Here is a 25,017-nt window from a genome sequence, read left to right as displayed (position 1 = left end):
CTAGGATTCCATTGACACTCCGCCATTGATGATGTCCAGTAGAGCTCCCTTGTGTGTCGGACTATATATGCTGGTCACTGGCAGAACAGCATAGATTATGGCCTTTCTTTGTGGGGTTTCTGCGGCATGTGAGACGATTTTCACAACATCGGGCTTTGTGACTTGCACTTGTCACATAAATAATTATTACTGTTAAAGTAAGTGCAAATCTAGAGTATTTGATACCCGTCTCGCAACTCTCGAGGAACCTGGAATGCTCCGTAGAACGCCACTCTTCCTTCCTGCAGCCGCTTATACAGCTTATCGCCCTCGAGATCGTATTTCTGAACGTCTGATACCATCTGCACAAAAGAGGCGAATCCCGCCACTTTGACACTGTGAGAACCAGTATCGCCGGGATCTTCACTCACGACGCATACCGGAACTCCACTCTGGCCGCCTCTCGTCGGGTAGTCGGGATGGACGCGATACAGTATCGACCTCGCTACGAGGCTTGTCCAAGTGCTGGGATCATCATGTGGATCCGGTGTACGAGACGAGCTGGAGCTGGAGGAGAGCGAGCCCAGGAATGAAGAACGCTTCCGGGACTGCTGCTGGATTCGAAAAATGCCCTGTCCTACCATCTGAGATGCCCCATCTGTTAGCTTGAGACCCTGTAAACATGGTCAAGCGACTGAGTGAAGAGCAGGGAATTGCTCAAAGGACTGAAATGGCACGAGCATATTGGTACCGACCCGACCAAGGCAGAAGCAAGTAGGACAGAATCACTCACCTGGCAACGACTATCAACAACCCCAATACTTTTCGCTTCTCGGGATCGGTCGTCCAACAGCACAAGACCACTCGAATTGTACTTGATGTCCATCCATTCCTGCTGATTGAGCCACCTCAGGTCGGTAGCGTACGGAGTCGTTCGCGGGCTGTCAGGAACGCCACTGATATCAACGAGGCTCACATCATGCGAAAATCCGACCGGAAAGGATTTCGGGTCATGGTCATATATGTCAGTCACCTCTCCCAGCTAAATAATTAGATTAGCCGTTTGAAATAATGTAGCAGGTCCACCGACACGCCTTTAAGCATGTATGACCTTTTCCAATTCTTTAAAGAATTAAACAACTTACCTCGGCTGAGTTGCTGGCAATGCATATTTTAACGTCCTTCTTCCAAGTGTCTGAATTCAAACTCCTTGTTTTGGAGGCTATTATTGCATCTGTCATGAGATGGGTGGGGATGGTGATATATTTCTTCAAGTTGTCGTCCCTGGGAGAGATCGCGACGCCAGTCTTCCCTTCAAATCTCTGTTTCGATTTACTTCCGGGCACAATGGCCCGAACAGCACAGCCCACCGTGATACCTGCTGTATTGGTGGATAAATCACTTGAAGAGCCAGTTGTTTGCGCGGAGGTGCTCTGTGCGGAGCTCTGACCAAACATGCGCTCGAAGCGTGTCCTCGTCGATGTTGTTGTGGTGGTCGGAGTAGAAGCTGAAGCCTCTCCAGCTGTCGGACACGCCGACTCGGGAATTAGAGACACCTTCAACCCGCCGAACTCACTTGGGAAGCTCGGGACGCCCTCCTCATAGTCGAAATCGTCCGGCATCAGGACCTGGAGAAACCCATTGACAAGGAGGTAAAATCCAACACAAGCTGGAAATGTGGAAAATACATGGTGGATATCCTCGTCCGACAACTGAGAAAATGGCGAAATGAAGAGAGGGTGCGGGTCGGGAGGCGGAGAGAACATTCCCGTCAGAGGATACTTGTACTCGACAGGTAACACCACAGAATGGCCGTCTATACGAAGGGGAATCTCATCTGAAGCAATGTGGGCGGACGGCGTACATGTCCAAGAACTGAAATCCTGGCCCTTGTCGTTGAACTCTAGGTCATTCCGCAAATCCTCAGGGAGTTGAATAGAAGATGTCCAGGGGTGTGGGGTATTGCTTGTGGCACTATTGACTAACTCGACGAACTGATCGTATTTCAGAGATATGGTGTGATCAGTACGATCTAGTGTGTTCACAGTTGCCTCGATCTCAGACTCAGCGCGTTCGCTTACATCTGACCAAATAATTGACGGGCCTGGGCTATTTTGAAGTGTCCTTTCAACTTCTGTCAGTGGCACCCGACTCTTTGTGTGCTCGGTGACCCGATAAGTCGAGCGTATGCTCTTGCTTGTCGGCGATTGAGGGTGCATCTTGCTATCTCTCTCCTCTTCGGGAGGTATTTGATTAAGTTCTTCGATACGACTGGTATATGTATTGCGCTAATATTGCGAAATCATATCAGTAACCCGCAATAAAATAATCGTTAATCATCGATGTACTTACAATAGCCTCCAACCTTTTCCTATCATCGGCTCCCGCTGTACGAAGCAAGACCTGATGTAGCAAATCGCTTGCTTGCCGATAGGCTGCTTGCGCAGCCTGGAATTTCTTCACATTGTCAAGTTGGACGGCAGTGTTAGCCTTTTGCAGCGCCTCAGAGAGTATGGCCTTGGATGACGATGTCTTCGAGACTTTCTTATCCAAAATCAAATTTTTCAGGTCGTTTCCAATATCCTCTGTCGTCTCTGGATTTCGACGTCGAGGTTCGTCATATGTACTCCTATGCGTGGGCTGGCCTTCCTTTTGCTTCTCAGAGTCTTCGACGAAAGAGCTTCTATACATATCAGTCGATTGTGGGCTGTGGGATGTCTGACGAATTTGAGCATAAACCTACGAGATTTGGTCCTTGCCCTTGGTCCTGGGTGTGATCATTACTGGGCCTGGCGATGAGGGTCCTGGTTTGGGCCCCTGTGACTCTTGCAACGAAACGACCGTTGGCGATGAAGGACCCCAATGATTGACTCGAAGCAATGTTCTTTTACGACGCAAAACTTGAGGTGTCTTGGGAGCCGCCTCTTCCACAGAGGTCATTTGCGTGAGCCAGGGATGAGCGAGACACTGCTCGATGGTGATTCTCCTCTCCGGGTCCACGACAAGCATGTTATCGATCAAATGCACTTCGTGCAAGTCAGCATGCGTATGCAAAGAGACTGCCAGTGGTGGTAGCGTTTTTCTTACAGGCAGGGTCACCGACACTATCCCAGTAAGGTGACGGATAATCGAATCTTCCTAATTTGATTTGTTGGCTCAGTGTATAGGGGGACTCTTTCGAATATAGCTCATCCGAGAAAGGGGGGAACCCGCAGAGACATATGTAGAGAACGACGCCGAGAGACCAGATGTCTACCTCTCTGCCGTACTTGCGGTGTTGGCTCTGTTCCAAAATCTCAGGAGCAACATAGCTGGGAGTTCCACAAAGAGTAGTATCGAAGCTTTCCGCTGTGATGGTGATAGACAGATCAAATGAACATAGCACGATGCTATTGTCTTCATCAACGACCAATATATTCTCTGGCTTCAAGTCACGGTGTACAATGTTGCGATCGTGCTGTCAAAAGCGGCCCGGAGTTAGAGACAGTCACTTAGGGGCTCGGATCCACTTACCATGTACTTGACAGCACTGAAAAGCTGTCTGAATATATGTCGAGTCTCGTCCTCGGAAAGCTTCGACTTTTTCACGATATGATTGAACAATTCACCCTTATTTGCAAGCTGTATGACGTGGGAGCTCGAGATGTCATCTTCAAATGCCTCTTTCATGAATATGATGTTTCTGTGGCAGAGACCCATCAAATTCCGCTCTGCAGCTATGCTCTCGTTCTTGTATCGTTCAGACTTCGGAACTCCTGACAAGCTGTATTTCTTCACAGCAAACCGCTCTCCTGTTGATTTCTCTTGACACTCAAAGACCTTTCCAATGTGTCCCTTGCCCAGTGATTCCAGGAGGGTATATTGTTGAATGAACGTGCGGTGGATGGGATCAGACGAACGGAACATGAACCGAGCACTTTCAGTGATTGTAATCTCGTCTCCATTCTTGAGCTCTACGACTTGGTTGCATCCAACCACAGCCTCGTTGACAAATGTTCCATTGGAGGATAAGTCTCGCAAGAATGCGCAGACTTCGCCGTCTCGCACTACCCTGTATATCAAGCAGTGGCGATTGGAGACGTGAGGGTCATCAACGACCAAGTCTTTGGCAATCATCGATCAGGACTGTCTCGTTGTCTTGTTCTGGAGCAGAATCCTGTTGGACTTACCGCATTCGGAATCGCGACCGAGAATATACCCCTGATGCTTGAAAGCAGATGCGCTTCCAGTCCGGTCTTCCAAAGGGATATCGGACCACCTCGATCGATCTTGAGGGTAAAGCCAGCCCCAACAGATTGCATCAATGCTGCTACCCTCGTCCGCGAAGCCGCCGTTATGAGAGTCGGTCTGGGGCAAAGGCACCTTCATCTCGGCGTCTGTACCCTCTCTCCTGGCTTCTATCATTTGAATAGAATCATCTTGGCGATTAGATGTTTTTCGATCCGATGTCTCGTCCTCGGCGAGTTGCGACATAGTGTACCCGGGTAAAGACACGCGAGACGCACAGTAGGCCTGGCTCAGTCAAGGCAACGGCAGAACACAGAACAAGTATCATATATAGGAACCTCTGATAACGCTCACGCTCGCAAGGTCGGCTAATCAGATTGTGGTCATTTCTTGAATGAGAAGTAGGCGGATCAAAGATTCTCATGGTGGGGACTATATCTTTGGGTATTACGGTCCTGCATAGCGCTTCTGCTGCCTAATGCATGCAGGTCAGCCGCAGACTAGAATGGTTGCACTACAAAAAGTGGAACGCCACTGGCTTTGCATGTAGGATATTTCTAGTTTTAGCTCCCTAAAAGCTGAATTCATAGTACTTCCAGTTTGCGATTTGTCAGAGAATCATAAAGGCTCGAGATTGTTTCCTCACTGGGAAGTGCAGCGCTGTCGGACACGAAATGAATGATACACTGTCGGCTCTGCGGGAGGCTTTAGGATTCCATACGGGTGATCCAAGCCAAGAGCAGATATGCAAGCCTTATATCGAGTACATTAAGTCATCGTGGACAGGTCGAGGAGAGCAGCAAGACTTTTTGCGCTTCTTCATAGAAGTGGTGCGCCATTTTCGAGGTACGAGCATATTTGACCTCTTTCATCAGCAGCTGCGGCCATGATTTGATCTTATTGACAACCTGGTTTCAAAGTATCGTGTCGTGAAGTCAATTCAGGTCATACTAAAGAAGCTCTACTGACACGATTATACTCAGTAGCTTCAGCCGGGCAAGGTGCTTCAGTAGACTCGAGCATCCGAGAGTATTTAAGCGGCCTAATAACGCACCAAGATCACTACTATTTCAAAGACACCATTGCAAACTCGGCCGCAAGACAGTCAAGGGTCACTGAAACCGTTCTTCTAATCTTAGGCACTTGGCTGCTCTTGCAGTCGTATTTTATCCCAACTCAACAAGATCAGCGGCGTATCGTATATGCCTATTGTTGGAACAAAAATCAGGAGTACTCCGAGACGAACGCGTTTGGCCAGTCTATTGGCACACTAATTCAAGAAAGTGGACTACTCCCCAGCGCTGAAGAAGGGAAGAGCGTTCCCGATGATAATGCCTCGTCATTTCAAGTCATTGACGATGCTGATATATCAGAGGCATTTCCACTACACTCCTATGCGAATCTCCTGGAATCTCTTTCCATCGATGCCACGAGACTCAACGCCACCAACCTCTCAACCTACAGCCACGTCGAGATAGCATGGACACAAAATATATCACGTCATATGCTACTATCTAAACGAGCTGAATCTTATTATCTCGAGATATTCGCTCTTCCCTGTGCACTACAGGGAGGTGCAGATTATGTTCTATCCAGCATAGGCATTTCCACGGATTTAATAGATGAAATCGAATGCTCCTACGCTACGCTCTTCAACCCGTTATCAGAATCAAAACTGCACAAAACTCTGGCCTGGATAGTCGGCTTACACCACTGGTGTTGGTGCTTGTACTGTACAGCACAACGCTTCAGGAAGCACACTCTGGAGTCGCTCAAGGGCATCAAGAGTAGACGACGGGGAAGCTCGCTCGAAACCAGCTACAGGATGACATATGATGATCAAATTCGAATTCTTATGGAAAGAGAGGCTTCCCAATGGAATCAGACCGACTTTAGCAATCTTTGGCCTCGCATTCTTGCCCTCGACTCGCACCTACAACAAGCACGACCTTGGAATTTCTGGGTACTTTTCCGGGACAGGAGGGATACTGTTCAATACTGGACGTTCCTGTAAGATTTGCCTTTGCTTTTCAGGTTCCTTGTCTCTTCCTTTCAACATGACCCTTCTCGATGTTCTGCTAATCAATTACCTTACGACTGCAGATTTGGGACAGTCATCTTGTTTTTGACCGTTGTTCAGGTGATTTTAAGCATCGCACAGGTCATTGCATCGTTCTGAGCTGAGAGAATTGCTGTATTTCACATTAAAGAGTGCTCGACTTACTATGTTCCACCTGTCCAAAGATCCTTCCACAACGATCTTAGCGGCCAAGCTGTTCAAGTTCAGCATGACTAGAATATTGAAGATAAAAAAAAGTTAGCAATGAAAGAGGTGCCTTAGAGCCTGGTGATCCAGCAGCCTACCTAGGCAATAAAATCTGCCAATCAACTCAACGGCCCCCACCTACTCACCGGCTGGAAATTTTCATGTGAAGGCCGCTGCGAGGTCTCAATAGGTGAGAAAATTTTCGCAAGTGTCCCTAGCCGTTCCTCGACTGGCCATTCTCACTGGTCGCTCATCACCTGTTGAGTTGATGGCGGCACAGCACTTGAGATGGCCCGTTACCGGCATCGAGTAGGACAAAGAGCTCTTCTGGTGGCGATTTTATGCTGATTGGCAGCGTATCTGAACATCTATTACTTCTCGTCCTTATCGCGCCTCATTGAAGCAACCTTAGTTGGTAAATCTGCAGGTCAGTTGGGGGCGAGGCCACCATAGTAATCCCGTACGTCCTCGAGACATCCACGTTAATAGGCTCAAGAAAGCAACCATATCTGCCCGTCAATTTCGAGTGAGATTAGTTCCTGCAATGTGACCATATAGAGCTGCAAAATTTGAGTGAGGCTGAATCAACCGTACTACCTTTCGATTTGGGGGCGAACCGCCCCCGAGCATATCTTGACTTGTGCACAAGGCTGTCAGAACTGTGAACATCCTCTACCCTGACCTCCAGAACTTACAATAATACCTGGAATCCCTCTCTGAACTCATAATACTCTCCTTTCATTATGCTTGTTTATGTTCCATATTACGTTGAAAAGAATACGGATCGAGCAGGCTTTCTTTGCCGTTCCTTTGCACAATGACAAATCAATCAGCATGGACAGATGCGACTTCAACGGTGAAGTACAACGTTCACCTGGGTACCTGGATCAACTGGTCCCGGGGGCGTGTGATGGGAGCGACCCTCACCCTTGACCGAGTGGACGGAAACCTTCTTATTGCCTTCACTGCCGTCTTTGTTGGAATAGTGACTGAGCGCTTTTGGCGGATCGCCTGCATGTTAGTTCTCTACCTTTCGAGAGGCATCTTCACAGAGCTCAGACCATTACTCTATCTCGACTCACTGTAAAGTAGTTCCAGAGAGGTGGACTGAGGGGCTAACACATAACACGACAGACTCTTCTATAGATGCTACTCGTCCCCTGAACCGCGTGACGCACTTTATCACCAGCGGCAAGCAATTCTGCGAAATTCAGCCTGTATGTCCCTTTTCGTCTTCAGAAGTTCCGCGAATTCGAAGACAATTAGTTTTGTAGGAGTCTAGGACCCCTCAGCGGCCTATTCATCTTGCCCGTTAGTATCCGTGGCTAACCTGCCTCATTTACAGCTGCTGTATCCGCCGTGTGGACCCTTTCACAACTCCTTTGGACGTGGCAGAACCTTGCAAAGAGATGCTTCATTCGGGTCCTGCCCACGCTGTTGACGTCTGTCCTCTGTCTCTGTGCTTTTACAGTTGCGGGTGGTTTTTCTTCGTCCATTTCGTCCGGTATTGGCAATGAAGTACTGCTCAACGGCACCAACTGCGCTGTCGTCTCGCCATACTCCACGGATCCCAACTCCGCCCAAATCATCCAACCCTACCTCTCGCAGGTAGCTCATTCGGCTGCAAATTACGCACAACAATGTTATTCTGCAGATTCGCCCGGCATGTTCGATTGCGCATACTTTGCCAAAAACCACCTTCCCTGTACAGTAGACACCCAAGCGGCCTGTCCTTTTCGCAGCAACAGTATTTGTCGAACCAACACCTCGAACATACGCCTAGACACTGGGTACATTGATCTCAGCAACGACTTCGGCGTGAATGCACCGCCGGACAATAACATCCTTTTCAGGGCAGTCTTGCAGTGTGCACCACTGGAAACCCGGGGTTATACGAAGCCTGTGGAAGGACCGCGGGACAATTTCACTGCTTACAACTATGGCCCGCCTAACCGAGCGAATTACACTTACATGGTAGAAAGTCTAGACTCACAGTACAATAAGCAGGCTGGAAACATGTTCCGCGGCACAGGTAGTACTTTCGTTTTGAAGTGAGGCTCCTTTTTGTTCTCCGTTCTGCCAAGTCTATTTCACCCTGTTCTGACAGCTTCCAACTCAATCAGCGAAATGACCAATACAGTTTACAATCATTCGAGTTGGGTGGAATATGAAGATTTTGCCCCAATTCCCGCCCTGTTCAATCCCGACGGAGATACTGTCCTGGTCTTTCTCACCGCAAACGGGATAGAATTCTACGACGTAACAAGTGATCCTTGGTACCGTGCAACTGTACCAGGAGACAGTATCATCATGCAGTCCGCAGATGGGGAACTCAGGGTGTACCAACCAGAAGAGGCAGCTTCACCTATGGGATGTGTTCAGCAGTACCAGTTCTGCAATCCCTCACTGTCGAACAACAGTTGCGGGCCCCTTGCGAGCTGGGTCGACGCGCAAGTTGAATCAGCCCCTCTGTTCGGAATAACGATAGCGGATTATCAGAACGAGACCGCTCCCACTCCGAGTAGCGCGATCGGTTCTCGCTACCAGTGGCTGATCCACGTCCTGTCATCTGCCCAAGCCAATGTGCAAAATGTTATTATGTATCTCGGCCCGAACGCTCTGACGTCTCTCAAATATCTCAACGACGGGCTCATGGGACCACTCCCAGTCAATCAGTGGCAACTTGATGTCAGCTTCTGGTGGGCCACGTACTTGGCATCTTTGCAGGCTGCAGTTGTGAATACGGCTCATGGGCCGACGGACCCAGGACTCGATCCTTACAAGATGCTGCCAATCAATTCACACGCGCGAGACATGTGCAATAACCAGGTGAGACATGCCGCCCTGCAAGGTTCGTGAGAACAAGCTGACATGGAATGTTCACACCTTTATAGAAGATCCGCAGTACCAACTACATCTCGTTCAGCCTCTTCGGACTTTACTTCACTTCCATTGCCGGCGTCCTGATCATCGTCATATCTTATGTCTTGGAACCCATCTTTGAATGCCTCTATCGCCGTCGCAAGTACAGAGAGTACACATACCTCGAGTGGTCTGCGTCGGAGACTCTTCAACTCCAGCGCATCGGTTTCCAAGGGACTAATTCGGGTACCTGGTCTGGCTACACGGATAGCATCCCCAGGACAAGACAGGGCGAGACGCTTTCAGGACTAGCTTTGAAGTATCCTCTGGACCTGGATGGCAATGATGGCAACGGTGGACTGCCTAACAAGACGAACAGCTACACGACCGGCGCCGTCGGTGCAGTTGGTGGCGATCAAGAGGCTGAGGTGGCCTCGTTGGATGATCTGCTCGATGCGTCAGGATCTCAGACTGATGAAGACTCAGATTCGCGTTAGCCATCCATATCAGGCGTTACGATGGAGCGCTAGTATCACGGAAAGAGTCATGTTTCTTTATCTGAGTTGGGTGTGTATGGCTGGCCACCGTAGGAATCGGCAACCGGCTGGCTCTTTACACTTGGCAGCACAGCTTAGATGCAGCTACGCCTAGGAAGCAAAGCAGCAGGCAAGAGGTAGCTCGTAGACGTTGTCGAATCTCTCCATCAAATCTTAGATGACCACGTCTACCTTGCAGGTGATACATTGAAAAATTGTCAAGGCAATATACCTCGTGATTGTTGTCCAGGATTCTAAACCTGCTCTCTGGCCACCATTTGGACTATGTAATTGTCTGTCCTCAAGATGTATGCCATCCTACAGTACAGTACCGTGACGAGTCCTTTCTTGGTGCACGCTTGCCAATCCGGGCCCCATGTCTGGCGTTCTTTCCTGGCGTCTGGCGCAGCTTCCTGTTCCTGCGGTGCAGGCGTTGAAGGGAGGCCCGCTCCTGCCTCGTTGGAAGATTGTCATAATCGGGCAACCGCGCAGCCCTGGTGTCCAGTCCCAAATACTTAAAGGCGCCTTGGCCCAAGTCTCTCGCCTCTTCTCTCTTCTCTTCTCTTCATGGTAATCCCCCCCCCCCAAGTCATTGACTGTGGATCTGGATGCTCTAGGGATATGGCCGGTCTGCATCGTCATATGCTGCACTAGCCCCCAATGAGAGTCATCCTCCCAAAACCAATTCAGTATTGATAGAACAAATTTCTTCTTGACGCTGCAAGTCTTAACCGTCCTGGTTCTTTGCCTCCATGGCCAGTGACACAAGAGCATGCGCCGACATTATATAGCAACGTTGGGTACCTGGAAAGTTGGTTTATTCGCAAGTGTCATGTGTCGAGTTAGAAATTCCCAGGTAGCCTGCCAATTCAAGCTGAGCCGTCTCAACGTCAAGCCTGTCGAGCCATTGCGAATTCCATGTCCATCTGTGATGGGATGTCGATGTTGATTGAATCCTCTATTCTACTTAGGTAGAAACGCAAGGTGATTCCATGACGCCCAATCCGAGGAAATGATCCAGAACCAAGAACAAGAACGGAGATTGAAGTACAGCCCACTGCCTAGAAATCATGAGGACTGCAGCCTGGAGGTATGAAGCCACATTCTGTAGCCAAACTTCGATGTGCAAGTCTCATGTCTGGGCAACGCTGTGCGAAGCAATCGCGCCTGGGGATCTTGGGAATTTTGAAGATAAACATAGCTGACAACAGTGTTCACATGCTGGGAAGTGACTGAGCTTCCTAAGCCAAGCAAACCCATCTCCACTTGGAGACATGCAGTGGCCCACGTAGAATCCGGAGCAGATCGAGATGCAGATGATTCCCTCCAGTTGCGGCCGAAGCACCTAAATAAGTGAATGGAACGAATGAATGAGCTCAGATTATATTTTCATCACTGCTCTGTGCTTGCTTGCCCTTCAAGCAGGACAAGCGATCAGTAAGTGTCTCTAGGCATAATGCACAAGAGTTATCCTCCCAAAACCTATTCAGATGTTGAGAGTAGGTAAATTGTTCCAAAGTTTCGTGACGGGAGACTGGGTTTAAATGTGGTGGGGTTTTGGGGCTGAGAACCCTTGTAGAGACCCGGCTACGTGCTAGCCCAGTACTGCTTCAAATGTACTGAAGCTAATGAAGGAGCTCAGATTGTAATTTCATCACTGCTCTGTGCTTGCTTGCCCCTCAAGCAGGACAAGCGATCAGTAGGTGTGTCTGGACACAAGAGTGCTCCTCCCAGCATCAGTCAAAATGAGTGTAGTAAACTTGTTCAAAGTTGCGCGACTGGACACTGAACTCCGTGGGGTTTAAATGTGGTGGAGTTTTGGAACTGAGAACCCTTGTAGAGCCCGACTACGTGTTAGCCCAGTACTACTTCAAATGTACTGAAGCTAATGAATGTGGAAAGCAAACCTTCTGGGTCAGCATGGTCCTGGTCCCTGGTCACTACCTAGACTATCTAGGTAGGTAGTCTACGCAGTACCTGCTTGCTCAACCACACAGTCCTCCCGCTGCTAGCCGTCGCTCGGCCTGGCCGCGGGGCAAACTCAAGCCATGTCTTTCGACACCAACGTCCCATCTTTGCTAAGATTTCACCTTCGTGGCTTACTGGCCTGCTTCTGTTATGTAACACATTATTTATACTGACTAGCAGCTCGACCCACGGCGTCCCAACGTCTTTGTCTTTCTTCTCACTCGTTTCTCATCTGCTTTGCAAGCAAGCAACTCACTTCCACACCAGGCATTCATCATCAACCCCCACCAGTTCCGCTCGCCTGACTGCCCCTCCACACCATGGCAACCACCAACGGAACCACCTCGAATGGTGGTCTTTCCGGCATTGCTGAGCCTCTTCTGAAGGCTCTGGGTAAGGGGAGCGATGAGATCGGAGTCCCAGATGCGACCAAGCTGATCGGCCACACTCCACTGGTGCGCCTGAACAAGATTCCCCAATCCCTGGGCATTAAGGCAAATGTCTACGCGAAGGTTGAGCTCGTCAATGCTGGTGGCAGTGTCAAGGACCGCATAGCTCTGCGGATGATCGAGGAGGCCGAAAAGAGCGGCAGAATAAAGCCCGGCGACACCCTGATCGAGCCCACGAGTGGAAACACGTGAGTACATAGCACGCCGTAATAGATATCGTATGAGGGGCAAGGACATGCTGACTTTATGTTGGATGGATAGTGGAATCGGTCTCGCCCTGGTCGGCGCCATCAAGGGCTACAAGACGATCATCACCCTCCCAGAAAAGATGTCCGCCGAGAAGGTCTCGGTCCTGCGTGCCCTCGGCGCCACCATCATCCGCACACCCACCCAGGCCGCCTGGGACAGCCCTGAGTCGCACATCGGCGTTGCAAGGAGGCTTCAGAAGGAGATCCCTCGCGCGCATATCTTGGACCAGTACACCAACGTCGACAACCCGCGTGCCCACGAGTTCGGCACCGCCGAGGAGATCTGGGAGCAGACCCACGGGAAGGTCACGGCCATCGTGGCTGGCGCGGGAACCGGTGGCACCATCAGCGGCATTGCGAAGGGCATCAGGAAGCACAACAAGGACGTCAAGATCATCGCGGCCGATCCTTTCGGCAGTATCCTTGCGCTGCCTGAGATTCTGAACCAGGGCGAGCTCGCGAATGTCTCGTACAAGGTTGAGGGCATAGGCTACGACTTCATCCCCGACGTGCTGGATCGCGAGATTGTGGACAAGTGGTACAAGACAGAGGATCGCGAGTCGTTCATGTACGCACGGCGGCTGATCGCTGAGGAGGGTCTGCTGGTCGGTGGATCGTCCGGGTCTGCGATGGCAGCCATGGTGCGCGCCGTGCAGGACCTCGGCCTCGACGAGAAGGACACAGTGGTCGTGGTCCTCCCGGACAGTATCAGGAGCTACTTGTCCAAGTTTGCGGACGACGATTGGCTGGCCGCCAACGACCTCCTGCCGTCCGTCAACGGCGCCGAGGTCGAGGCTGCTGCGCAGAAGAAGAGGAGGGCGAGCGACCCCTATGGCGGCGAGACGATCAGGTCCCTCAGGCTCAAACCTGTGACGAGTGTCCTGAGCACACAGGCCTGCGCGGACGCCATCGAGGTGATGCGGGAGAAGGGCTTCGACCAGCTGCCCGTCCTCAGCCCTACGGGCGGCAAGCTCGTCGGCCTGGTGACGCTGGGCAACCTGCTGTCTTACATCTCCCGCGGCCGGGCCAGCGCGACCAGCCTCGTTAAGGACGTCATGTTCGATTTCAGCAAGATCGATGAGGTGGTCACGGACCCTAGGGACATCCTCACTGCCGAGGAGGCCGCGAGCAAGAGCAAGAAGCAGAAGCGACATTTCGTTGAGATCACTCTCGACACCCCCCTCACCATCCTCAGCAAGTTCCTCGAGTACAACAGCGCCGCGGTCGTGACTGAGGACAAGGACAACGGGGAGGGCAAGAAACCCGTCGCTGTGGTCACTAAGGTCGACCTTCTGACGCACATGGTGAAGCAGTCCAAGAAGACTCCGGCGAACGGAAGTCCTGCTTAGTTTTGATAGTTATGGGTACTTACTAGCATGGACACTGGCGTTCTTGGAGGCATAATGGGGTTTGGTCTTTTTTCTTAACACAGCGGCAAATCCATTCTTGAGACACAGACAGTATCGGCGTCGGCTGGCCTAGACTCAACATCTAGGGGCTTGGGAAGGAAAGGATAGACCAGACAGTCTAGATTCAACCATGCAGATGGGCACCAGTTGGTACCGACGCCTTAGAATAGCGAATATGGCATATTCCACAATTTTCTGGACACAATTTCCAAACCTGACACAAGCCAAGCGCGCGACAGACCGACCAGTCGTGAATTACAAGCATAACCGTGCAGGACTCGCAATGTCTTACCAGGCGTGATATGGCGGTAGGAATTATCATTAACTAACAAACGGTATAATATCTAGTTCTTGGCGTGCTTCCGGTCTCCTTGCCAGACAGATATCCTGCTTCCAATCCATTTCCACCACGCGTCGATACCAGGGCCATCCCCAATGATGTTGCCGCTCACAACATCGACCTCAGTGTCAAACTCCCGCATCTGGTCGAACTTGAAGTCGGCACTCCCGTACTCGCCGAGCCAGTCGTCCGCATCGTCCAGCCCAGGGCCGGATCCGTCCGCGGCGGCGCCCGAGTCGAGCAGGCCCTTGCTGCGGGTGCGGCGTATCCGGCCCAGCTCCTTCTCCAGGTTGCTCCTGACCAGCTTGGCGGGCAGGGCGGTGAACAGGTCGGCCTTGTTGGCGGCGACGAGGACGGGGATGGCGTAGGGGGCCTTGCTGGTGCGGGTGCTGCCCATGCGGCGCTGCAGGGCCAGCAGCACGTCGTACAGGTACGAGGCGGTGTCGGCCAGGACGTCGGGCTCCGAGAGGGCGGCGGCGTCGACGACGAAGACGACGGCCTTGAGCTTGGTCGACTGCGTGCCCTCGGCCGTCAGCCGCCCGTGCGCGTAGTGGCGCAGCTTGCCGTGGCCGGGGGTGTCGACGAGCAGGAACTTGTTGGCGGTGGCGCCGGCGGCGTCGAGGTCGTCGCGGAAGGAGGACCCGCCGTCCTCGCTGACGGCGAGCTCGATGGTGGACCAGGTCTGGGACGTGTGCGTCTCGGAGGGGGAGGCGCGGCGCTCGAGCAGGGTGTGCAGCGACGTCTTGCCCGCGCCCGAGGGGCCCGTGAGGAGGATGGAGGGGAGCACGGTGTAGGTCGTCGACTTGGTGACCCAGAAGTGCATGAGGATGGGCACGAGCAGCACGATGAGCCCGCCGATGATGAAGACGGGCGCCGAGGGCGTCATGATGAGCTCGACGAAGTCCTTGAGGGCGTCCATCTTGGGCGGTGGGGGCGACGCAGCTGCGCCGTCGTGGGGTGGCAGTTGGCGAGACCTGTCCTCGTCCTTGTGCTTGTGTTTGTGCTCGCCGACGGGGGCTAAAGGCTGAGAGGCTGAAAGGCTGGAGCTGGAGCTGCAGCTGACAGCTGGCCGAAGGAGGCAAGGCAGGGCGGCCAAGATTAAATACAGATCGCCTGTCCTGTGCTGTAGCACTCAAGGTGTGTTCCCCACAAAATGATTGTCGTGGAAGACGAGGCTTCCGGTTGGTGTGGTCGTATGTTGGGTCGTACGTTCACGAGGCTGTCATGACAGCTGGTCCAGTTGAGGTGATAATCGATAATCGATACCGATAAAAAAGACCAAAAAGACCAAAAAGGATGGGGAAGCCAGGCTGCAGGGATGACGCCGGCTTGGCACCAAAATAAACCGTCACCCTTTGACTTTCCTGCATAGTCGGCAGCGTAGCAATTAATAAGTGTTGGCTGTGTAGATCGGCCGGTCGGTCTGGAAGTTAGTCTGGCTAGCGATTGAGGGTGGTCTGCACTGCCCATCCCATCCCACAGCAACTCCATCGCTCTCTTCAAATCTTGACCTGCTTACCCTCCACCCTCTCGTCAGCTTTTCCTATGACTGTATGTTTCAATGAATCTCTGACTGCGTCTGTAATATTACTGTCTGCCTGGTGCACCCATCGTCCATCTTAGCATGAACATCCTGTAACATACACATCATTGCGCATTGTCTCTCTCGAGGTCTCCTTGGCCTTTGACCGGTCCGCCGCCCCCGAACCGAACTGCCCTGAACCGATCATCCAGCCGCGCTCAACACCACAGGCGAGAGTGGCTGTTATTGCGGGCAAACACGAGCCCAAGTCGAACATCAGACGGTCATGATGGCCAACAAGGAAACCCACAGCTCCGGCGCGCCCATACAACCGACGTCCAAAAGCACAAAGGCCGACCCCCAGGTCAACTCGGACCTGGAGATGGGGAGCCTGCCCAATGGCAACGACAAGAGCAATGGCGAGGTGGACGCCGACATAATGCAGATCGCGAGGATTGGGGATATACCGGCCATGGAAGCGCTCTTCGAGAAAACCGAGTTTGATGCCACATACGCGGACGACGAGGGTATCACCGCGCTACATGTATGCCAACCTGCCGCTCGTACGCGCGACACAAGTGCCACCTCTATATGCTGACATCTCCGCTCCTCTCTAGTGGGCCGCCATCAACAACCAGTATGCCATGTGCAAGTTCCTCATCGAAAGAGGCGCCCCGATGAACAAGAAAGGAGGAGAGTCCGTCGCAACGCCGCTGCAGTGGGCGGCCCAGCGATGTCACTACTACACCGTCCACCTGCTCCTACAACACGGCGCCGACCCCTTGGTCACCGATGCGCAGGGGTATAACACGTTGCACATAAGCACGTTTAACGGCAACGTCCTGCTGCTGACCCTCCTCCTGCATACCGGAATCCCCGTCGACGTGCTCGATAGCTACGGACACACGGGCCTGATGTGGGCGGCGTACAAGGGCTTCCCAGCCTGCGTCGATGTATACCTGCGATGGGGTGCCAGCGTGCACGCCAAGGACGAGCAGGGCTTCACGGCCCTGCACTGGGCCCTGGTCAAGGGCAGCCCGGGCTGCGTGCAAAAGCTCATCGAGTACGGCGCCGACCGTTTTGCGAAGACCGACACCGGCAAGACGCCCGCCATCACCGCCGAGGAGCTCAAGACGCTCCCGGCCTGGCACAAAGCCCTGAAGGAGTGCGGCTACGACGAGGATGGCCATCTGATCACGCCGAGCTTTCCGGGCGCTAGCTACTTGGTCAAGGATAGGAGGGGCTTTGTCACCAAGTTCACCTTCCTGTGGCCCTTGTTGATCGTATGGAGCATGCTGGGCATCATGGCCGGCTTTCCTGTCTTCGCCGGGGTGCCTATAGCATTAGGGGTTGGGTACGTGTTGCAGGAGGTTGCGAAACGGGTTCTGACCTTCGCGCCGCCGGACATGCGCCAGTTCCAGCGGACGCCGTGGATGGCGGGCATCTTCTCTGCGTCTTTGTTCTTGGTGTCCTTGAGGTGGTTCCTCACAGTCTTGCCCGCCACGACATTCAGAGCTGGTAAGCCGCCCCTCTTTTCAGACGGTATTTGATAATTTAGCTGACTTGCACAGACGGCGAACATCGCCACCTCCTCATGAACCTGTGTCTCGGCGGTTTTATCGGGCTTTGCGCATGGTTCTACTACTGTTGCATGGTCTTCGACCCAGGTTTCGTGCCAAAGATGAACGGTATCGCAGAGCAGAAAGCTGTCATCGACGAACTGATCAGTCTCTGGAAATACGATGAGTCGAACTTCTGTGTGCAATGCATGATCCGAACGCCCCTGAGAAGCAAGCACTGTCGGCGCTGTCAGCGTTGTGTGGCGCGACATGATCAGTAAGTAAAGCTGAAAACATCCTCGACAGGGTCAGCTGTCTAACTAGGAGTCTTAGCCACTGCCCGTGGGTCTATAACTGCGTAGGCGTCAATAACCACCGACATTTCTTCCTCTACCTCGTCAATCTAACGCTCGCAATTTTTATGCTGGATGGCGTTCTTTACTACTACTACACTGCCTCTATGGCTTCTGCATCCGACCAGTGTAACATCTTTGGGCCAAAGGTCTGCCAAGTCATCAACATGGACACGTACACCATCCTCCTCGGCTTCTGGGCCAACCTGCAACTCACATGGGTCGGCATGCTTCTTTTCGTGCAGTTCATCCAGGTCGCCAGGGCAATGACCACCTATGAGAATATGTTTGGCGTCAATAATGTTGCCGCCAGCTCTCTCACATCCGCCTTTACTTCGACCGGCGCACCGCTTGACCCCACACACCCTGACGCGATGCCGCCGTCTGGAGCCGCAGCGCAATCAGAAGCCCCCGGGCACGGCCACCACGGCCACAAGCATGGCGGCGGCGGGTTCTTCAAGAGCATGAGCAAGCTCCTTGGCGTGGATGCTTTCGTTGAGACGGCCACGGGCCGCGGTGCAGCGGCGGGTGGCAAGAACAAGAGACGCAAGGGTAAGAACCCGTACAGCAGAGGGTGTCTGACGAACTGCAAGGACTTTTGGTGCGACTCGGCGCCACTGTTCGGGCAGCGCGAGAACGGCACCGCCATGCTGAGCGGGCAGGTTGTCAACTACGCTGCGATGTACGAGACGCCGAGCCTCATGGAGATGATTGGCAGGAGGAGAGGTGCATACGAGGCTGTCGCTAGCGAGGAGGTGTGAGATAGAGGAATTGGGACACTCAGGGCTTGGTGGTGGACTAGGCCATGTCAAGGTTTCAATGGCTTGCGGTTCGGTCACGATCTCATGGTTGTTTGTTTATAGCGAGCTATGCATTGCGTTGGGATAGGAAGGGGCGTGTGCACCTCTTTGGACGGCTGGTATGAAGCCTTATGACAGTATAGACTATACGATACGGTGGGAATGTAGTGTTACTCTACACGTGCGACACGGGTGGTGTCCTGGGGCTCTCAGTTAGTTTTTCACCAGCACCACCACGTGGCCTATAGGCCACTACCCACGCAGCATGCATGTGACCATGGTCACAAAATAATTATTACATTTGCAAATGACCTCAAACCAACGGCCCGTGAATATAATAAGTGCTTTCAGAGGTTTGTTGGCTAGCCTGCGCTCGGTTGGATCCACGGTGGGGTTGGCTTAAAGAATGGCACGTCAGCCGTCCGGTCTCGTTGCGGCAATCTGGCGACACAAACAAAACCGTAATATTGTTCTTGTTCCCCGCCCTCAACTCATTGTGAGGAACGTAGATTCTGAAATCTCCAGACGCTGTACTCTTTCTCTTGAGAGACCAGTCGGTCTGAATTCCAAGTTCGGAGGGTCCACTGTCGTCGGGAAGCTGAGCAGGGTTCTAGGAAGCTTTTTCCGGTGCTTCACCTGTGTGTACATTGCTCAACACAAGGAGCGGCTCGTTCTATCTTTCGGTGTCAAAATGCCTTCAATCACAAAATATCTGACGGAACTATTATACAAGAAGGAGGGTGAGAAGCTGGCCATTCATTTTCCCTCAAAATCCAGTCACGATTGTCGCTCTCCAGACTCAGTACTGACACACACCTTTCAGCCGAGGCACCGCCGCCCATCACGACGTCCACCGCGGTATTACTATTAGTAAGTCAGACTCGCATGCGCATACACCATGGCACATGTTCTGACACGCCTCACAGGTTCTCTACACGCTCCTCTACGTCATCCCCTTCTACCTCTCGCCAAAGACGCGGCCCTCGCCCACTCTCAGCCGGGATGCGCCCTCCGTGATCCGCGCGCGCATCACGTCCGTGACCATCACCTGCGCCGTCACCTCGCTCACTACCTTTGCCGTGCTCACGCGAGTGGGCGGCTATGATGCTGGCGGCGCGCTTCACGCCCTCGGGTACTGGCCCGTCGGCCTGGCCGAGGCGCTGAAGGCCCTGCTCCTGACGGCAACGCTCTTCCTCGGCCCGCTGTTCGAGGCCCTCGTCGTCGAGGACGGGTGGCGAGACTGGGTCGCGCTTGAGCCTGTCAAGGAGGTCCTGCGGGAGATGACTGCGTGGAGGAATATCGTTGCTGTAGGCCCTTAACAACCCCCCCCCCCCGGCCCTTTCCTGGTTTCCCCCCCGTATTCATCTATATCAGCTCCCCCACCGCCTCACCGTCACTTTGCAACCTCGCTAAAACACACCGCGCAACAGGGCCCACTGACCGAAGAGATCCTGTTCCGCTCGGCCGCGGTGCCCCTCATGGTCCTGGCGCGCACCCCGCTGGCCAGGACCATCTTCGTGTCGCCGCTCGTCTTCGGGCTGGCGCACGTGCACCACTTCTACGAGTTCCGCGTCACGCACCCGGGCGTGCCCCCCGCGGCGGCGCTGCTGCGCTCCGCCTTCCAGCTGGGCTACACGACCCTCTTCGGCGCCTACGCCACCTTCGTCTACCTGCGCTCCGGCAGCCTGCTCGCCGTCTTCGCCGTCCACGTCCTGTGCAACTGCATGGGCCTGCCGCGCGTCTGGGGCGCCGTCGAGGGCAGGGGCCGCGACGGCGACGCCGTCCCTGTGGGCAGGGTGTGGTCCCTCGCGTACTATGTCCTGCTCGTCGTTGGGGCCGTGGGCTGGTGGCGGCAGTTGTGGGCTTGGACGGAGAGTAGCAATGCTCTAGTTGCCATGTAAGGGCAGGGCATTACTGGTGTAGGACTTCTATGCAGCCTCATAGTTTGGGCTGGGAGGTTTGATTGGAAAAGGAATTGATATGGTCTTATTCGTGTCGATATAGGCAGTGGATATTTGCTGAAAAGCCACCGGCTGAAGTGCAGCATAATTTTGGATCCCTTACTTTCCCCCCTCCCTTGCCTGCGTTGGTCCTATTAGCCGGCTTCCTTCTGAATGCGCTGCTCACGTTATGAACGTATGTCTCAGTGTCACCTCTCTGGACCACTTGCCACCTCTTGAGATTGACTTCTGACTTTGAGGCGGAAAATGACACAGGTTTTGATTTCCTCCCCGTGAATTCACATCATATTGTCTTCAAGAATCTCCTGAAAAAAACCTGGTTTCTCGAGTGGTTTCCCACGGCGTGACAGCTTCACGTCGTAGTCCATCACGTGCCCTCTATAATCTGAGCACGAAGCTGTTAGTCTAAAAAGAGTTCACCAATGAGTTGTGACCACCACTCATCGACACATCACATTCACTTACGTTTGACCAATTGGGTAGAGTTGGGCTAAAATTAGGGGACACCATCTCATTTGCAGGACCTGGGAGTTACCGTAGTACCGTGGCTTGACAAGAAGAGTGTCACACACCACACGTTCCTGATGATCGCCTTCCTTCCCGAGACACTGACCCCAAATGGCATGCGAGTCATCCTGACACCAGTACAAGAGCCTCAAGCGCCTGTAGACGTCACTCGACACGCAAGAACGTTGGTCCTTGCTCTTCATCACGTCTCTCCACAATGAGTGAATCACGGGGCAAGATATAGGGTTGATACCACAGTAGCATTAATTTTTGTCCCGCGCGGCCCCATATCTCGGCTCAGCTAGAGTACAGTACAGTAGGTATACAGGATAATAGCACAGTACTATTAAGTCCCCAGAGGATTTTTTATGTTTTGTGCCATGCTCCGGCATCTTTGGACCGAGCAGGCGGAGATGGGCCGAATTAAACCCCAAGCCGTTCCCCCCGACCATCACTTGCCCCGATACAGCTTGGAAAAGAGAGGCCATCAGATAGAAAAGCGTCACCCATCGCCCCAGTCCCCCTTGCTCCTTTTTGGGGGAAAAAGCAACCGATTTGAAACACCGTTCCCCAGTGAAGTCCCAGAAATTTTGGTCTATAAATGGCCTGTGTCCATGAATGCAAAGAGCCCGAGGGAGTAATCTGTCCCATGTTGTTGCGCCTTGAACCACCGCTGAGAAACAACAGAAAGGAAAAGAGTGCGTGTGTGTGGCTGTTGACCGGGAGAGCTCAGAGCGCTTCTTTAGCACCCCGCAAGTTTAAGAAATAACAAAGTGGCCTGCCGAGTTCGAACAGGCGAGTGTCCTTCCTATGACCCAAGCCGGGGCCTAGAAATAATAATCCAGATGCTGATAAGACAGAAAGAAAAACGTCGCGCCTGTTCAGGAAGATGGGAAACAATATTGACAGCTCCGAGCACCGCAACATAGACATAAAAGGAAACCGAGACGAGACATCGGGATAGTGTGTAGATAGAACAAATCGAGCTGTATGCGGGCGATTGTCGGAAAATATTGATTGTGCTCAGTATGTGAGCTTATTTCAGGTTCGCGGGCCTGGGAAACAGGGCGTATTGTCCAGGAGGAGGGGGGCTGGAGCTCAGCGTCCTGGCGCGCCCACGGCCAACCTGGCGCTTGGCGGACCGCAGCTTGTCGAGGTTCGGGTCGCTGCTGTGGTTGCCGCGGCTCAGGGGGCTCGAGTCCATCGAGTTCAGCAGACCAGCGATGCTCTGGGACCGCGCATGGGGTATGGCAGCGGAGGCTTGCGAAGTCTCGGGGTCATCCTTGGTGATGGCTCGTGGCGCATCGTCCTTCGGCAGGTAGTCCTCGATGTTGACTGAGCTGGTGCTCATGGTCATGCGGGTGTAGTCCGTGTTGGTGGACGAGGTTGTAGAGATGTGTCGGTCAAAGTTGGATCGCGACGACATTGCGCTCGCGGTAGTCGAGTTGCTAGCCCTGATCGGCACGAACAAGTTTGCACCGTCCGCTGTCATTGTCGGCTCCTCCCATGTCACAGCCTGGCCAAGACCTTCAGATTCCTCGAAGCGCTCGTTCTGGTGAGCAAGCATTTCTTGATGGTAATCAGTCGGGATCAGCATTGACGGCGAAAGAGTGAATCCCTCCTTAGCAACCGATGCTTGCGAAGTGGTCCGCACATGGAGCAGGCGCTGTGGTTGGCCACCATCTCGTCGGGGAAGTGAGAAGTTAGATCTCGTAGGGGATTTCGTGCCTGAGGCTGAGATGGTAGGCGTGATAGCCTCTTGCGCGTCTTGGGCGCTGCCCACGGAGAGATGGCTGCAGGGGCTCAAGGCTGGGATTTCGAAGTGGTCGGAGGTCGGCCGAAAGAAGGTCCCGTCATCATTCTCATCTTCGGTGAACAGGAAGGTGGGCTCTCTGCCCATGTCGATTGATGGCCGGTCCCAGTCATAGTCGCAGTGGGCCTCGGCTTCATGTTCATAGCAGTAGTCAATCACATCCTCCCAGATATCCCGAGGAAGCGGGTCCGAATCGTCCTGGGTGTTCTCCATGGCCTCTCTCTCTGCTCGTTCGGCGGCGGCCATGTCGAAATGTCCAAATATCGTCGACTCCCTGCTGAGACTACGATCATGCGAGCTGTAGTCAGATACCGACGCCTTCCGCAGGGCCGGCACAGATTGCGATCCTCGAAGCGAGGAGTTCGTACTGCGGATACTCGCTCGCGATCTCTTAGGCAAACCGTGCTGCTCCTCCTCTTCAGGCACATCAGGGAGGCCAGCTTCGAATGTTGAAACACTGGCGTTGTGTAGCGGACATGTCAGAGGCCAGTTGGGGGTCTCGGTAGGTGAAGGCAGGAAAAAGCGCGAGTACCGACGCTCTGCCGTGGCCGTGGGGCTAGACGGTCCCTGTGACGTTGACGGCGGGCTGTTCGCGTCCGTATGGATTGAAAGCGGCGGCGGAAAGCGGAACCCACTCAGTCCCTGCGATCGGTCGGTCATGATGTTTCCTAGGGCTTCGGAGTCGCGACGTGGGACTGATGGCCGACTGGAGCTGCGGGGCGGAGGCACAGGAGGGGTGAGGTCGAAATTCAGATCCAGGTCCGTCGGCGATCTTGGTGGCCTCGGTGGAGGCGCGCCAGGAATCTGGTCCTGAGATCGCGAATGCTTCACCATTGGCCTTGGAGGGGATTTGTGCCAGCTTGGTGGACGAACGATGCTGTTCTCCCGTCGGTGAGGTACAACATGCGGCGCGATGTCATCATCATCGTGTGGGCGTGTAGCCTTTGACGAAAAGTTGGGCACACGTAAGTCCTCCGCCATGATACCTTTCGACGCTCCCATAGCTGGCATTTCGGAGGCACGGGCAGCCGACCACTCGTTCTGCGGGAGCACTTGACTCGATTGTTCCAGAGTCGGCACCTGATCCCGCTGTATTTGAGCAACGTGCTGGAAGTTAAAGGGACTCGATATCTGCGGTCGCTTCTGCGATAATGCTTCCTCCGGTGCTTGCACAGTCCTCCGGCGGTTGAAAAAGTTCATGCCGGACAGAGTATGTTCCTTGGTGACGGAAGGTGCACGAGATCGTTCGCCTGTGCTGTCAGGTGCCATGTCTGTCGAGTAGACTGAACTTCCTCCGCTATTGACCAGACTCTCTCTCCTGAGCTTAGTCTTCCGATTGAATATGGCCTTACCGATTGCCTGCACGCTTTCTGGACGCTCTCGCATGCTGCTTGTCGTCGAGCGGGTCGAGGACTTCCTGGACAGCGAGAAGGACTCCAGAGCTTGATCCCAGGATGGCCGTCGGTCGACTGATCCAAGAGAAAGCAGAGATGATGACCCAGATGAAGTCGTCTGTTGGCTCACATGTCGCTCCGATACTGATGCTTGCTTCACCTTGTTGCTCAGGGCTCTGATCCGGGCTGGCGAAGGGGGACCATCAATAGCAGGTTCGAGAAAATCGTCAAAGTATTCGTTACCAGAACCAGATGGGGCGTAATGCTTAAGTGCAGGAGAGGTGCTGTCTTGGTGAGATGGATCGGGGCCAGCTTCACTCATGCTTTTTTTGGTGGACCTTCGCTGGTGTTGGGTGGACCAGTAACCCCCAGACGCTCCCAGTGCTGTTCGCATCTCTCCCGTAATCTATATGACGCGGAAGCGAACAAGGTGGTGGGTGGTTGGCTCGATGACCACCGGTGCAGACGTCCTGGGACAATAACCAGGGTTGTCCCGATTCACTAGTCTGAAAGGCTTCCGACCAGACGGGAATGCTGCTTTTCGCGCGCTCTGTGAAACCCGCGTGTACGAGTTCGACGCCCTGCTTGTCTCGTAAGTGGTCTGTCGAGGTGCAGAAGGGCTCCCAATAGTACCAAGGCCGCACGGAACAAAAAAGAAAACCGCGTGTCAGGCGGTGAGGTGTTCTGGGTCAGGGGAGAAGACCGAAGTAAAACAATTGAAGCACTTGTCGCGTGGTGAACAATCAGAAGCGCAAAACAATGCGAGGGCTCAAAAGAATGAATGAAGGGGCAGTGACAGGCCAAGATATCAAGGATTCTGGCTT

General features: G+C 53.4%; 8 protein-coding genes across 8 annotated transcripts; 5 read left to right on the top strand and 3 right to left on the bottom strand.

Moving 5' to 3' along the window:
• Positions 1-209: 209 nt before the first annotated feature.
• On the bottom strand, positions 210-4,452 carry J7T55_007535 (uncharacterized protein; the record flags this gene model as incomplete). Its single annotated transcript, XM_053144308.1, has 8 exons — positions 210-653; positions 773-1,021; positions 1,125-2,267; positions 2,332-2,662; positions 2,723-3,005; positions 3,067-3,436; positions 3,493-4,082; positions 4,149-4,452. 8 exons carry the CDS (start codon positions 4,450-4,452, stop codon positions 210-212), a joined length of 3,714 nt encoding a protein of 1,237 aa, XP_052993225.1.
• A 428-nt stretch (positions 4,453-4,880) lies between these two features.
• On the top strand, positions 4,881-6,220 carry J7T55_007534 (uncharacterized protein; the record flags this gene model as incomplete). Its single annotated transcript, XM_053144307.1, has 2 exons — positions 4,881-5,052; positions 5,346-6,220. The coding sequence occupies 2 exons, from the start codon at positions 4,881-4,883 to the stop codon at positions 6,218-6,220; spliced, it is 1,047 nt and encodes a 348-aa protein (XP_052993224.1).
• A 1,069-nt stretch (positions 6,221-7,289) lies between these two features.
• Positions 7,290-9,831, top strand: J7T55_007533 (uncharacterized protein; the record flags this gene model as incomplete). The annotated part of the gene is made up of 5 exons (XM_053144306.1): positions 7,290-7,489; positions 7,607-7,689; positions 7,818-8,523; positions 8,596-9,301; positions 9,367-9,831. The coding sequence occupies 5 exons, from the start codon at positions 7,290-7,292 to the stop codon at positions 9,829-9,831; spliced, it is 2,160 nt and encodes a 719-aa protein (XP_052993223.1).
• Positions 9,832-12,158: 2,327 nt separating this feature from the next.
• On the top strand, positions 12,159-13,884 carry J7T55_007532 (uncharacterized protein; the record flags this gene model as incomplete). The annotated part of the gene is made up of 2 exons (XM_053144305.1): positions 12,159-12,475; positions 12,549-13,884. 2 exons carry the CDS (start codon positions 12,159-12,161, stop codon positions 13,882-13,884), a joined length of 1,653 nt encoding a protein of 550 aa, XP_052993222.1.
• Positions 13,885-14,288: 404 nt separating this feature from the next.
• Positions 14,289-15,203, bottom strand: J7T55_007531 (srp receptor beta subunit; the record flags this gene model as incomplete). The annotated part of the gene is made up of 1 exon (XM_053144303.1): positions 14,289-15,203. One exon carries the CDS (start codon positions 15,201-15,203, stop codon positions 14,289-14,291), a length of 915 nt encoding a protein of 304 aa, XP_052993221.1.
• An 889-nt stretch (positions 15,204-16,092) lies between these two features.
• On the top strand, positions 16,093-18,479 carry J7T55_007530 (uncharacterized protein; the record flags this gene model as incomplete). Its single annotated transcript, XM_053144302.1, has 4 exons — positions 16,093-16,350; positions 16,424-17,324; positions 17,378-17,642; positions 17,699-18,479. The coding sequence occupies 4 exons, from the start codon at positions 16,093-16,095 to the stop codon at positions 18,477-18,479; spliced, it is 2,205 nt and encodes a 734-aa protein (XP_052993220.1).
• A 730-nt stretch (positions 18,480-19,209) lies between these two features.
• J7T55_007529 (bi-domain-containing protein) lies at positions 19,210-20,419 on the top strand (the record flags this gene model as incomplete). The annotated part of the gene is made up of 4 exons (XM_053144301.1): positions 19,210-19,258; positions 19,342-19,388; positions 19,445-19,825; positions 19,949-20,419. The coding sequence occupies 4 exons, from the start codon at positions 19,210-19,212 to the stop codon at positions 20,417-20,419; spliced, it is 948 nt and encodes a 315-aa protein (XP_052993219.1).
• A 1,603-nt stretch (positions 20,420-22,022) lies between these two features.
• Positions 22,023-24,515, bottom strand: J7T55_007528 (uncharacterized protein; the record flags this gene model as incomplete). Its single annotated transcript, XM_053144300.1, has 1 exon — positions 22,023-24,515. One exon carries the CDS (start codon positions 24,513-24,515, stop codon positions 22,023-22,025), a length of 2,493 nt encoding a protein of 830 aa, XP_052993218.1.
• Between the last annotated feature and the right edge of the window lie 502 nt (positions 24,516-25,017).

The sequence above is a fragment of the Diaporthe amygdali genome (assembly GCF_026229845.1).
Source record: "Diaporthe amygdali strain CAA958 chromosome Unknown NODE_16_length_960263_cov_65_539585, whole genome shotgun sequence".
NCBI lineage: Eukaryota > Fungi > Ascomycota > Sordariomycetes > Diaporthales > Diaporthaceae > Diaporthe > Diaporthe amygdali.
The sequence above is the reverse complement of the archived record's forward strand: the minus strand, read 5'-3'. Positions and strand labels throughout refer to the sequence as shown.